Raw genomic sequence first — 15,452 nt, forward strand, 5'->3', positions numbered from 1 at the left:
GCTTCCTGGTGGGAAACAGAGTATAGGGAAGCAAGGACAGCAGTAGGGGGACTGCTTATAGAGTAAGGGCACAAGTGAAGGGGAAGAGGATTGGAGACTTGTGTCCAAATGGTGATATAGTGGTGGTGAGGAGAGGTTGAACTGTAGGTTTATCTTATTTGTAGTGAACAGAATTTGCTGCTGGATGAGATGAGGAGCAAAAGTGAAAGAGAAATGTCTAAGATGACCCCAATTTTTTTGGTCTGAGCAACTGGGTGAAGGGAGCGGCCACTGGAGATGGGAATATAATGATACCTAGTCTCGATGAGGCTATTTCAGAGATAAAATGAGAAAGTGCATGTGAATACATTTGCTGAGCTTGAAAACACTATGTGGACATAAAATATGAAAAATTACTCTCTGAGGACTTGCTCATTGTCTAACAGGCCCAGATCCTAATGTCTTATGCCAGAAAGTAGCACTGACTTTCTTACTAACATTTTTCTGTTCAATAAGGAAAGTTATTCTGAATGGCCCAGTGGTTCATTCAAGGAACCACAGTCCACCAACAAGGACTCATTCACAGTAATTCTGATTTTCCTTTTATGTTTTTATAAACATGAAAGTAGATTCAATTTATAACCTCAGTCAAGCTTTTTAAAATTTCCTTCTCTCTACTATTCTTTAAGCTTTAACACTATTCTGATATTTCTCTCCTTTACCACATAATGGGGCTCATTGAAGCTATTTAAACTTCAAATGAAAAAAAAAACAAAAAAAACAACTGCAGTCCACAGTAAACATTTTTACTTTCTTTGAGTCATCTCTTGCACAACTAATGCTGCGCATGCCTGATTTAGGCCACACTAGTCTGACAGTGTTAGTAAAAAAATCATTGCCTACTTCTCAGGGCTCCTAGAGGCCTTCCTTGTTATTTCCTAGCAGAGCAGTGATTTTTATATGGCAGTCAGTAATATGAAATAGCTATGTAAACTGTCAGAAGGGAGTTACATATTTCTTCTCTCATCCACAGGGTCAAGGTAGCCTAAAATGTCTCAATAATTTTGCAAATGAATCAAAAGAAAAATTAGTGAATTCAGATCAGTTACTTCAGTTTCCAACACAGTAAATGAAAAGAACGTGGGAAATGGGAATGTGTTTCATAGAGAAATTTTTTTTTAAAGATTTTATTTATTTATTTGACAGAGAGAGATCACAAGTAGATGGAGAAGCAGGCAGAGAGAGAGAGAGAGAGAGAGAGAGAGGGAAGCAGGCTCCCTGCTGAGCAGAGAACCCGATGTGGGACTCGATCTCAGGACTCTGAGATCATGACCTGAGCTAAAGGCAGCGGCTTAACCCACTGAGCCACCCAGGCGCCCTCCATAGAGAAATTAATACCCGTGCAAGGTGTACTGTGGAGCTTAAATGTGGGAGTACTTGAAAAACTCCTCGTTTGGTGCTTCAAAGGGGCTGAGTAGGTCAGTTGAGGTACTGATCTTTGACAGAAGTTTTAAAAAACTGAACTTTTAAGGATACATACATTTAGTCATACTTTAGTTCTGTCTCTCTCTTTGATCTGTCCTACTCTCCTCATTTCTCTCTCTCATCTCCTTTCATCTTACTCATTCACACTCTGCTTCTTTTAGCAAATAGTTACTAAGCATTTATGGGCCAGTATTTTGCTAAATATTCAGAATCTTTTTCTGTGTGCTATAGAGACCTAAAAGAATTCTCAAACCTATTGTCTTGAAACTGGAATCTTTACATCAAGGGGGAAGAAATATGAGGGAGAAATTCCACTTAACATTTTTAGAATATATGCTAAGGAGGAGGAAAGCTGACTTCACAAATATTTCATGAGAATCTTCATGAGATGATAACTTGATTGAAGTGAAGCTAGCTGCCCTTCATCATGGATGGCTGAAAAAAGACTACATGTGTAGCAAGGGTCTGACTCACTCTCCACAGCCTTCCCATGGCCTCCGGCAGAAGAGTTTTGGCATAGTCCCCTCTCAGGCTCTGGGAACAGTCTGGCTTCGAGTTAATGACATGCAAATTCTCTAAATCCATGCCAGAGCTCAGGTTCAGTACTGGGCCTCCCACTTGTTGGGAGACCTTCTCTTTTCTGGAGTTCCTCATGTCTGATTGCCTCCAGGGCCCTGACTGGGAGGTATCTATCTTTCTCTGGAATCTTGAGCATTCCATGTTCCCTAAAACTCCAAGGCACCAAAGCTAGAATGCTGTTCTTTATTCCCCAACCACATGTTGCTGTGGTCTGCTCATCTGCTGGGGAGTGTACTTCCTGTCCTGACCACTCCCTCCTGGACCTGTTTAAAGTCTCTATTTAAATGTCTTAATCAGTGGCTAGTCCCTGGTCTTGGGTTTTTGCATTCCTCATGCCTCTAGCACATAACCAATTCTCAGTTTTCCTGTCAATGTTATCACTTTAAGCCATCTCATAAATGCACACACCCCAAAGAGAATTGAGATGTTTCTACTGAGCAGAGGGCTAAGCAGAATGACACCCAGTTGGCAACTGGTACCTGCAGAATCCCTGAAAAGCAATCCACTCCCTTCCACTGGTTAGACATCCCCCCATTCGGAATTATATGGCCCAACTTCTCTCCAAACGACCACATTTACTGAGATAGTGGGGTCCAAGCAGTTTAATAGGCCATGGCATACACCCAGTTATCAATAAACATTTTCTGCACAAATCATTGATCTGTGAAATGAAGCTTACTTCACTTATTCTTTTTATGCTACTTGAAATCACTTAATTGTTCATGCTTCTCAACCTTAAGAAACTGAAGGTGATCATACATTTTTTTATGTTTTGGTCATTTATTTGAAGACTACACTAAACACTAACACTGATTCAATGTGAATTGAATGTCTGAATGTCGCTTATGGCACTTGCTCACATCTCTTGGACGTGGTTGTTACAAAGATGCAAGTGGAAGATACATAGAGTCTGAAAGATCTAGATGCCACTGAAGAGGTACATGAAGTCAGTAAAACCTCCTGAACCAGAACCACCCAGCATGCTTCTGGGAACATTTTGGATCGTTCTAGAAATCCTATTAGAAAAGAAGGAAATTATTCTATCTTGATAGCACAAAGGCACATACAGTAATCGTAAGAACTGAGAAAGTTTATAGTAATCTCTCATGAATCCTTTGTATTTCCTTCCACGTAATTTTTAGAAAATATTTCAGGAAACGGATGGAGATCTCCCTAAAACTACCACTTAGAGAAGAAACACTTACCCAGAATGTTTCATGTTCTGAGGCTTATCCATTCGGACAGCAAGTTTGATTTTGAGGTCTTGATCAGGGCAGTTTTTGGAGACTGTCATTTTGTGCCACTCTGACTGTTTGGGGCTGTTTGGGGTGGGATGGAGAATAACCTGTAGGGAAAAAGGACAATGATTTTAGCCAGAAAATGGAAACCTGGTCATGGGCGTGTTTTTAACAGATGAGAAAGTTTGCTGCTGAGAAGCTGAGTGTCTTGTCCAGCTGCCATAGCTAAGGGCTTTTAAATAAAGCAGAACCCTGGATATCAGACTCCTAACCAAGGCTCCGTCTACCAACCGTGGCTGCCTCTTGCCAAGCAGACCAGCTCCAAGACAGAAATGGTGTTCTCTTGTCCTCTTCTCTCTCCCAGGCTAATTCAGTAAAAGTCGAGATCAGCGGTTTCTGTGATATAGTTTTTGTATTTTTCCCCAAATTCCAAAGTCCTAAAGCAGTCTGGAATGGACGGTGTTCACACACGACTCTCTCCCTGTAAGAACGCGGATGTGCAAAGGAAGAAATACCCTTACACCTCAGGGCACCTCTCTCCCACTCGTCGTTCCACTCCTCAGGGTTCCTTCCCGTTTCAGGAGGAGGAAGGCCGCAGGGGAAAATGGAAGGGACTTTATGGGAGGGATGAGAAATGCGAGACCTACCCAAGGGAAGGGTCTTGCTGACACTCACACATTGGCACAGCATTTCGCCAGACCGTGGCACCTCGGTCACGCCACACCCACTCTGTCCTGGCTTGAAAGGCCTCAGACACAGCGGGAAGCCCGGGCTCTTTGAAAGCGTCTTTCACTGTGTGCTTCAGAGACGCCACTCCCAAGGGGAGCCTCCTGCTTGGTCCTCACTGCTTCCGGGGCCGGAAGTGGGGCAAGGAGAGGGTAACTCAGCACACCCCCTTCTTCGTTTTGCTTCCTGAGTTCTGTAGAGCCACATGGGATCTGAGGAACATACAGTGTTCCTCAGGAGTGAACGATGTGGAAAATCCCCTCAGCTGAGGGAACAGGCACTAAATAGGGGCTCAACAAAAGCTGGGCTTGCTAAGATTTGCTTTCATGGTGACAGCGTGCCCTGGTTTGTTGCCTGTGGGCTTCGGCTGTTTTCACAGCAGCTATTTTCTTTCGGTGCTGGGGAAGGCAGCCTCTCTCCCGGGTTCCTAACAACCTCCGCAAGGGACAGGAGAGGTTCGGAGTCTGAGAGGCCGACCACCCGGCCTTACCACAAGCTTGGGTCGTGGGGCAGGACGGAAGCAGAGGGCTTCTCGCGAGAGCTTGTGTGGCGAGTGGGAGCTGAGGGCTTCTCGCGAGAGCTCGCGGAGTGGGTGCGAGCTGAAAGCTTCTCACGAGAGCTCAGGAAGGGCGAGAGAGCCGGGCGGAAACATAAAATCCGCAGCTCTGAGGCGCCTTGTTTGTGCTGATTTTTCGCTCCTTCTCGTTCCAGGCGTGACCTTTTCCACGCTCCACCCCTCCATTACATCCTCTCTCTGATGAAAAAAAATTGATCTGTTTTTGCTAAACGCAAAAATGGGAGTCTTCTCAACGTCTTACGACAGGATTGAAATAGGAGGCCTGATTTTTCAGACCTGAGGCTGCCAAAGATTTTTTGATCACGCCCTATGCCGGCAGAATTCGTTGACCCATTAGCCCAATCTCTCTAAATATATTGCTATCGATACAAAAGTACAACACCATTGATACATAAATATAGAAAATATCATTGTATATTTATATATGTTATATAAATATGTCATATTTACATTCTGTTTACATTATATACTTACTTTGTATTAATATATACAATGTTACATATACCATAAAATATACATAAATAGAGAAGTCTTAAAAATGAGCTAAATAGGGGCGCCTGGATGGCTCAGTGGGTTGAAGCCTCTGCCTTCAGCTCAGGTCATGATCTCGGGGTCCTAGGATCGAGCCTCGCATTGGGCTCTCTACTCAGCAAGGAGCCTGGTCCCCCCCACCCCCCACCCCCACCTGCCTCTCTGCCTGCTTGTGATTTCTCTGTGTTAAATAAATAAATAAATAAAATACTTTTAAAAAAAGAGCTAAATATAAAAAGCTGTATTTTCAAGTGTCTTGCTAATTGTGGTGGCTTTATGCTATGATTAGCTATATTTTAAGGGCACCCTATATATTTAGGGCAAGGCTCACTGTTCATGACACTGGAAGTAAATCTCAAGTAGTCTTGTAAATCATTTCAGAATCTCTTGACTGACGTCTAGCCTCTCTGATGACTTTGGCAGTGAATTTCTCTCACGACGCGGATGACAGCACGCCTGCTTAGCAGGACGGGTGTCAGCTCCACCGTTTTCACGCTGTTTGCCAGGGATGCAATACTAGCATCATCCTAAGATGATAGCACTTCTGTAGGAATCTTTGCAGGCCACTTACTCATTCTGCGAGGGTTAATTTAGTTAAAATTCTATCACCAAGAGGATCAACTGACATAACTGGTACCAGCGAAGTGTAATATTTTGTAGGATGCTGGGAGCAAGGAAGTCAGGGTGCTGCTGGGCAGCGGACCTCTCCCTCCCCTCAAGGGAATGCCTGTCCCTATATGTCTCTCTATATAGTGTTCCATTTCCTGAGACCCCTGCTTTCGGGAGATGGAGAGAGGAGCTGCTGCTGATCCCAGGGATGAGGACACTGTCTCCTGAGCTAGTCTGGCCTGAGGGGTTGGGAAGCAAGGTGGATGTGCTGGGAAGCCAGGAGGGGGAGGGGTTGGTAAGAGAAAGCCCAACCAGGGCCAGAACAGCAGCAGGCAAGGCCCTGAGCCTCCTTCTGCTCCTGCCCATTTGGCAAAATCAAAGCAGGAGCAGCGCTCTGGGCACCCGGAGCTCGTTAACAGGCCTTCCACCATATGGATTCTGGGCGTGTTTCCCACTGGCAATATGGTGTCCATTCGCCGACACAAATGACCACAGCTCATTACTGGCCCCTCCACAAAGACTTCTTCTTCCATGTGGTGGCTCCCCAGGGAGACTTCCTCTCAGGGGTGCATGGAGAGATGAGGTCACTGCAGTTCTCCTCCATCTTCATCTCCACCCTGCCATGTGCCTGACGGGTCGACGACTCCTTTGTATGTGTCAGGCCTGCTGAATTATTAGGGTCCTCCTGGGTGCACATGAGCCCTGAGCAGTCCAGACACCTCATCTGGACATTCCAGGCTGCTAATCAAGCACTTTGTCATCTCAGCTGAGGCCCATGTGTGCTGTGCTTTGATGTGGTGATGCTGATGTGGGAACACAACCCACTCCGTGCAGTGAGCTGCATGCTGGCCAGTCCCAGCTTCTCTCAGTTACCTGGGCACATGGGCAGGTCCTTCTGGGGTGGGGGGCTGCTTTACCCTGAGCTTTTACCTGGCTGGTCCTCTCCAAGCCTTAGCCTATATATCCTTCTTACTTCTGTATCTACCTTCGACCCCGGGAAGGCATCCCTGACCTTCAGACTGGGTTAGGTCCCCTTGCTGTGTGCTCCCAGGTGTTCTTTAGAGACCACTTACCACATTGCACTATAATTTCTAGTTTTTATGTCTATATCCCTTAAGTTTTTTGAAGTCAGAAATTTTTGCCTGTCATTATTTCTGTTTGTTCTGTGCATGTCACAAATGATGGTACACCATGGGCTCACAATCCTATCCCATGAACAGAAGTTTGATAATATTACAGTATTGGCAAGGGTTTAAAGAAACAGTCACTTACGCCTTTTTTTTTTTTTTTAAGATTTTATTTATTTATTTGACAGAGAGAGATCACAAGTACACTGAGAGGCAGGCAGAGAGAGAGAGAGAGAGAAGGAAACAGGCTCCCTGCTGAGCAGAGAGCCCAATGCGGGACTCGATCCCAGGACCCTGAGATCATGACCTGAGCCGAAGGCAGCGGTTTAACCCACTGAACCACCCAGGCGCCCCACTTACGCCTTTTGTGGAAATATCAATTCGTGTGTACTCTTTAAGGGACAATTTGGTAGTATCTGTCAAAATTCAAATTTCATTCAGCAAAACATTTTTTTGAAAACTATCCTACACACACACACACACACATGTGCAAAGAAATAAATTCAAGGTTATTCTTTGAAGCATTGCTTATTCAGACAAAGACTGGAAACAATCTAAATATATTATGATACATCTATACATGAAATATTACACATCTGTGAAACAGGAAGCATGTCAGCATAGGCTAATATGGACTAATCTTCAAATATACTAATATTTCAAGTTAAGTACAAAGCACTATGTATACAGTAACTTCCAGCTGGGCTCACCTTTTCCTTCCTTCCTTATTCTTTCTTTCTTTCGATGTATATACATATGTTTGTGTATGCTATGGTTGAACATGCTTAGAATACTTGGTGAGGAATACACAATAAAGTGAAAACAAGGTTTTTCTCTGGAAAAGCTACTTGGGCAAGGTGGGGGGAATCATTCATTTTCACTAATATCCATTAATTTTTTTCAGTGGATGAATTACTTCTTCAATTAAAAAGGTTGATTAAAATGAAGCATAATGAACAAGCTAGATATTGTTGAATGATAGAACATAGCAGTGGGATTTTAAATGTGGCTGTGTCCTGCTAAGCTTGGGAACAGTTAGAGCATAGACACATTCCCTCAGGGGTACAAGAAATTGCTTCACTTTAAACAAGAAAAGCAGAGTCATCATCAGCTGCTGCGTGCGGAGGTCCTGCCAGCAGAGGGCGCCCCAGCTGGCACAAGGATCAGCCATGCTGATTCCACGGCAACCCCGGGGAAAGTTTCTTTGGTAGGAAGAGTACATTCTTTTTTTTTTTTAATATAAACTTAAAAAAAATTTTTTTTAAAGATTTTATTTATTTATTTGACAGAGATGACAAGCAGGCAGAGAGGCAGGCAGGGAGCCGGGGGAAGCAGGCTCCCTGTTGAGCAGAGAGCCCGATGTGGGGCTCGATTCCAGGACCCTGGGATCATGACCTGAGCTGAAGGCAGAGGCTTTAACCCACTGAGCCACCCAGGCGCCCCAGAAGAGTACATTCTTATCTGGGAAAATACATAATGGGGTTGGAGGAGAGAATGAGTTATTAAGAAATGAATAACTGTATGGGGCAGTGGCAAGCCTGTGGCCTTCCCCACAGCAGTAGAGCCAAGAGTTTTATTTCTGCATAGGAACAAAGTGGTACAGTGGAAATGGCCCTGGAGATGAGTCAGCATCATCCCTGGCACATTACTTAGCTCCTCTGGGCCGCAGTGCATTCGTCTGGGCAGGATAAGCAATAACTCATCAGGGTTATCATGGAGTGTCAGGGAGAGGGCTTCACGGTGTCCTCAGGGCCAGGCCCTGGCCAACGGCAAACGTATAGTGCCTGGGCAGTGCCTAACTGGGTGGATCTGGGGAAGCTTCCTGCCTTTCGTGGGAATCTGTTTTCTCACCTATAAATAAAAGGGTTTGACTAGCCCAGTGGGCTTAACTTTCCTAAGTAGAGACAGCTTTGAGAAGTTGGTGAATGCTTTAGACTTGTGTCTCCAGAAAAATTCACATATGCCCCTCCCCACCTCGACATTTGCAAACGATTTCAAGGGGTTCCTGGATTGTGTGGAACCTTCTGTGGACTCAGGCTGAGGATTGCCGGACTTGCCACTTCTAACATTAATATCCTGGTTTGCATCTTAGTAATACGATTCTGGGTCAGCTCTATAGATGAAAGCCAGATTAAGTAAGTCGGCACAAAAGGATGAAAAAAGAAAGCCTGCTTACTGTGTTCTTCCTGGCCTTGTTAGAAGTGTGTGCCTGTGTGCTTGTCTGCAGGTGTTCTCACCTTATTCCACTGACATACTAGGGGGCTTAGAGAGGTTGAACGTTTGGCCGAGGTAACACAGCTTTCAGAAGGAATTATTAAATCAACCAGTATGCAATGAAATGTACTGGGAGTCTGTGCTGGGCTCGGGTATAGGGCAGTGAACAGAGTAGTTTAGGTTTCTATGCCTATGGGGTTTTTGTTGTCTAGTATAGGAGACAGAAGCCAAAATTTCTGTAAATCCCTCTCTCTTTCTCTCCTTGGTGATCAAATTTAGTGGACAGGCGGGTGGGGTGGTGAATGAAGGAAGATGAGCAGTCAGGAAAGGGCTCTCTGAGGAGGGGGCAGCATCTATGTAAGGAAGGAGGCAACCTTTTGAAGAGCTAGGCAGTCCGGGGGTGCTCTGGGCAGGGAGAAAGCCCCTCTGATGCAGGAAAAGAGTGGTTTATTCAGTAGACTGAGAATTGTCCCCAGTGCTCTTGAGAATAGTGGAGGAAGGGAAATGTAGCAACAAAAGAGGCCGAGGAGGTGGGCAGAAGCCAGATCACATGAATCTTTGTAGCTGCGCTACAGAGTTGTAATTTTATGGTAAGCAGTGTGGAATGATGGAAGCATTTGAAGTCAGCAAATCTAACTTACATTCTGAAAATAACGGCTGCGTGGTGCAGAGTTGATAGCTGAGAGGTAAAAAGAAATGTCTTTATTATAATTCTCAGTGGTACTCAAAGGGACTGGGGCCTCCTTTTGGGATGTTTCAGAAATCTGGGGGACATTTTTGGTCGACAAGGTAATGGTGCCGGACTCTGTTGGTTCTGTATGGCCGGGGCCCAGAGATACTACACACCATGCAGTGAATGAGATGCTTCTCCTCAGTGAGGAATCGTCCTGCATGTTACCAGACTTCTGAATATTCCCACTGGGTATGAGTGGAGGTGGAAAAGCCTGTTTGTAACGAACTGAGTCTGGATCTTAAATCTTCTTTACATATTGTTAAGAAGGAAACCGCAGGCATCAAAGGGTATCCTTTGTTCCCAAAATGGTGCAGAGGACATAATCTAACTTCACTTTCAACCTCCCCCAGAGATGTAGTCTTAACGGGTCCATCAGGAAGTTTTTGGTCAGGGCTGGTGAATCTGCCACTTGAGCCCCCTCCATCCCTCAAAGAGAGACAGGGTCATCTGTGTGATAAGACCTCTCACTTTCCCCCCTAAAGGAAAGCCAACTTGCCTAAAACAATCCTTTTCTTTTGCTGATAATTTCTCGCCCCATCCTCCTTCTACAGAAACTTTGGTTATCTTGCATCTCCTTGGAGCCCCCTCTACTTGCAGAATTCATGAATCATTTAATAAGCAATTAGATCCTTAAACTTCACTCCGTTGAATTTTTGTAATTTGGAACAATATACACTCAAAGTATTTTTGGTGCTTTTCCAGGGAAATTGAGGAAACTTTGTTACCAAGATTTGTGTGCCATTTCAAGAAATCCAATTACTGACATTTAAGCTTCAGAGGTTCTCCCCTCCAGGGCAGGTATTTTGGCCGTGACCTTTAGAGTGGTTCACATTCCTTCTTTAGGTCTTCTAGTGCGGTTGTCCCTAAATCTTTACATTTTGAAGTTATTGTTCTTATCTAATTCCCTTTTATTTCTCCTTCATATTATGTCATTGTATTGATTTTTAGATTGTTAGATGGGTCGGTTTGTTAAATCATGTAAGAATTTCACTTCAGGATAGGAGGGTCATTGCAAATCTTTGCTCTAGAGAGTTTCTGGGTCTAAGGTTGTGGAGAACCCCTACTCTGACTTCTGCAGCATGCAGTATTGGTAGTCCAGATTTAAAGAGGAGAAAGAGAGGTTTGGAGAGGTTGAGGGACTTGCCCAAGGTCACACAGTCAATGGAGAGTAGACCCTGTGGATTCAAACCACAGCGGGACCTATCCTACTTGGCAATGCTGCCTATAGGACCTGGGGACACCGCTCCTTGTGATGGGGAGCGCTTACCCGTCCGAGCTCCTTGTCCTCCAAGGCCAGGACGCCTGTGCTCTCTGTGAACAGCTTCACCTTTACAGCAGGCAGTGCGTGGGTTGTCGAGAAGTCGCCCTGGGTGCCCCAGCTGCAGACAGAATCAGAAAGGTCAATGTAGAGCCGTCTGCTTTGACAATGCTAAACTCAGCTGCCTTCCTCCGGAGTAGGGGGAATGCAGGGTTAACCCGAGGCAGCACTGGCTGTCACATCCCCCTCCCCTTGCCTCCCCTCCAAAGCTGCCAGAGTGACAAAAAGTGTTAATTAACTTGTTAGGCAAATGCAAGACAGATGCTCAGAAAGTTGCCACGGGTCTTCACAGAGCACTACAAGGAATCATTTGGAATTAGCATGAAATGGAGTTGTCGAGAACTTTCCCCGTGCATTTGCTATCCTTACAAATGATTTCAGAATTAGCACAAATATTTCCTTGTATCCTTTGAATCCCTAGTTCTTGAAAACTGCAGTTCTAGATTTTGAGACAGGGCTTCATTTGGTCAGAGCCAACACCTGACTTTAAAACTCAGTGTCAGTAGTCATGGGGTGGTGCGGGGGGGGGGGGCATTTTCTCTAGTATTCAAAGATGAGCTGAATAGAAGAATGGATGGAACTCAAAGGAGTGGAAGGTAGAAGGAGGAAAAGAGGGAAATGTCCTTCCCCACTGGTCTGTGGGAATCTGAGTCTTAGATCTCCTCAGAGCAGAGGGTGGCTTAACTAGTATCTGGGTGGGGTGCCCGGTGGGGCGGACACAAACCTCTGATGGGTCCCTCAGTTGGGACCTTTTCCTCTACTCATCATTGTTATCACAGAGCCCTACTATCCATTCTGTACCTGCCATCAGTGCAGTCTTCCAGAAGTGTCCACTGGATTGCACTGAACCCCCAGGGTGAAATCCAGATCCCTGTGTATAGTCTCCCACTTGCCTGCTCCATCTGGGGGGGGGTTGGATTGCACTGGGCTCCCAGTGTGCACTCCAGACCCCCTGCGTGTAGTCTCCCGCTCGCCCACTCCTACCTGTGCCACCTCAGGGCCCCTCCAGGCATGCCCTCTGTTGGCAATGCTTCTCCCCACCTAGCTGCCTTTTCAGAGCCCAGCTTCAATAACACCTTCCCATCCCTGGTCTCCCATTCTAAATGTGGGCCAGTGTTAAACTCTCTGGAACACACTGTTTCATTTTCTGTCCTAGCAATCAATGGATTTGTAATTACTTATTTCTGTGTGATTGTTCAACAGCTGAATCCTCTGATGGGGTGTTTTTTGCTTATGTTGCATACTTAGCATAGTGCTTAGCACATAGAACACACTTAAGAAATATTTGGTGAATAAATAAGTGATGCTAAATATACATTCTTTTACACAACTAGGAAACAGGAATAGACATAATTTTGTATAGGTTTTTTTTTCATTTAGCTTTATATGATGGCTAATGTCCATACTGTAAATTATACATTAAAATATTATTTTTAATGACCCTATAATATATAGTTCCTTATAGGTATATCATAATTTATTTAACCACTGTTCTATTATTGAGATGGGGCTGGACATGACTTTTTAAACTTCATCTTTGGGCAATATCATAAACTTCATCATGGGCAATATCAATAAACATTATGCTGCTCTTATAATGCTGCAGGAATTCTGCTCATCAATGAACACTTTCAAGTCTTGGGACATCAATTCCCAAAATGCTTTCCACAAAGGTGGCAACCATTGTCCCAGCATCTGGGAATGAGTGCAAATCACAGGGCTTCTTGCCTTCACGGGTTGCCTCTATTCACTTTTCCTCTGGCTTACTTTGTCTTTGGTGTTTTCATGGGCATTTCTTTGACAAATAGCAGGCTTGACTATATTATTGTTTGTTGGTTGTATTTCTTCTTTTGTGAATGATAGAAATGACTTCTAGTCTCCATGTTGTGCTCAAGTAAATCCTGTTGATTAAACTCTAGGATGTGAGTAGTCCAGAAAAGGCTGACAAGATAGCACCAAAAAAAAAAAACGGAGGTAAGGAGGAGCCCAGATTGGGACCCAAGGGATAAAAAGTCATTGAGGAAACCCAACAGTCATGACTGAGAAAGGGAGAAGACATGCAAAAGGACAGGAGACAGAACAAGAAACAAGTTCCAAACACAACAGCACAATGTTAGATGTACAGATAGAAGCTCCTAATTTTGGTCATCAGCTACTGCAGAAGACTCCTAAGACAGGGACTCAATTTACTAGTAAAAGCAACTTGACAAAGTATAGGGTTTTGAATCAGACACCTTTATTTCAAATCGCGGTTAGTCATTTGTGAACTGTAGGACTTAAGGCAAGTAATCAACGTCCCTATTCCTCAGAATGCTCAGCTATAAAGTGGCCTCATTTCAGAGTAGTGAAATAATAAAGATAAATAAAAATAAGATAAAGATAAATAAATAAAAGTAAGGATAAAAAAATAAAAAGGCTTGAAAGAGCATGAGAACCCAACAAGTTTTGGCTACCTTCCTCCCCAAGATAAGGATATATAAGATATATTCTAGTAACTGTGATGATCACTTCTATTTTGTGTTATCTATTCAAAACATATTAAGAATCTATGACATTGCCTTCCTACTATACAATGTAAGTAGTGAGACAGTTATTATCATCCCCATTTCACAGATGAGAAAACTGAGAAGAAACTCAAGATCTTGCCCCTTTTATTCCAGTGAATTTTGACCAAGCTTTCTAGAACCCAAATCCCTTAATTCCCATGTTACAGCTCTCCCTGCTGACACTGTCATTATTATCAGTAATAAACATTATTAATAATTAGCCATATTGGCAAAATCCATGATCATTAATTTACTCTTTGTGATAAATTATGCTATTAATCTCTTTGAGCATTTATCATGATTGGTCATGGAGATGAGGAATATTCCTTCTGGAAATAAAAAGAGTTCTAGAATGAGATGCCTTTACACCAAGCCACAAAGAGGCCTTGATCTCAGCGTCCCAGGGGTCCCCCACACTGTGTCTCTATGATTCTGTTGTTGGGACTTGCTGGTAGGGGTTTTTCTGGCCTGCTCAGTAGGCACTAACTCAGTCTGCCTGGACCCCTCCTGCTACCAGAGGATGCTCAGCTCATCAGACATTCAACATGACTCAGACTGTGGGGCAGAGTGAGGCCTTCATCCTGTTAGCTGGATGCAATTCAAGCCATTGGAGGCTGCCCTGACAGCCCAGTCCCTTTGGATACTGAGGCTTTTCCTTTTCCCCAGACCTGCAGCTGTGCTTTTGGCTTCCCACCATAACCCTTGGCTCACCTCAAGTTTTTAGGCCACTGCTGAGTCCTGATTTATCCATCGGATCTCAAAATGGCAGCCTGGCCCAGTGAAGCAGGCCAAAAGAGAAAAGTCTCCCATCTAATCGGGATGGGCTATGTCATTTTCAAGTCCTGTGCAAAATGAAAATATGGGGCTCCTTTTTCAAAAAGCAGGAGGAAGTGCCATGAAAAGTACTAGAATATGGAGTCTCTCTTTCTCAGAGTAGTTCTGCTCAAATGCATGCTCCACTGTTCCACTGAACTTCACTTAACAAACAGGTTCAAGGATAAAGTAATTAATATCAAGATGACAACGCAGAGCATTAAACCAAACATTGGTCTGAGTGTAGTTGCATGAGTCATAAGCCCTTGAATAAGGTTCTGGGTTCAATGACACCCAGTCTGTTTAGCTGGGACTGAGGATGGGTGATGCAGTGGAAATTGACTGTCACTGGCATTGACATAAACCTTCACCTTTCACTATAGTCCTTGGTCTTTGTAAAAGAACGACTCCTGACTTCCTTTTGGAGATGCTTCCTATTCATAGAAGACCCAGGGAGATTTGATTATAAGCACTCTTTCCTGTCCCTGTCCCCTTTGGAAAAAAAAAAAAAAAGTCATAGAAATGTCTACACTCTTTCTCGTTTTCCAGCCACAGAGAGACCTCCCTTTACAACAAACACCTAGTATTTATTCAGAGATTACTATGTGCTAGGCACAAATTCCTCTCTCGAAAGTGTTACTCAAGCATACATGCATTTTACTTTTTTAAGTCCTCTTGGCCATCCTGTAAAATGCTTATAATGGTTACTCTCACAGTCCCAGACAAGAAACTCAGACTCAGACCGGCTATAATGTGTCCAGGATCACATGCAAGGAGCAAATGGCTGTCTGACTTCACAACTCAAACTCAACCTCATCACCATATGCCCTTCCTCTCACATTCTACCAACTCACTGCTCTGTGCCTTGATCCAGTTAAATCAGTTACCTCTAACTCAAAGAAAGAGTTCTGTCTCAGGATTGATAGGACTCCGGGCCACTAAGGCTTCTCAGTTTAGATTTATTTCATATGTTCCAT

General features: G+C 44.1%; 1 protein-coding gene across 1 annotated transcript in view; it reads right to left on the reverse strand.

The window, feature by feature from the left end:
* CADPS (calcium dependent secretion activator) overlaps window positions 1-15,452 on the reverse strand; it is a 472,322-nt gene that overhangs the window by 180,048 nt on the left and 276,822 nt on the right. The window contains 2 exon segments of the mRNA XM_059390086.1: window positions 3,249-3,388; window positions 11,066-11,177. Of these exon segments, the coding sequence (XP_059246069.1) occupies window positions 3,249-3,388; window positions 11,066-11,177 (252 nt within the window).

Source organism: Mustela nigripes, chromosome 2 (assembly GCF_022355385.1).
Source record: "Mustela nigripes isolate SB6536 chromosome 2, MUSNIG.SB6536, whole genome shotgun sequence".
Lineage (NCBI taxonomy): Eukaryota > Metazoa > Chordata > Mammalia > Carnivora > Mustelidae > Mustela > Mustela nigripes.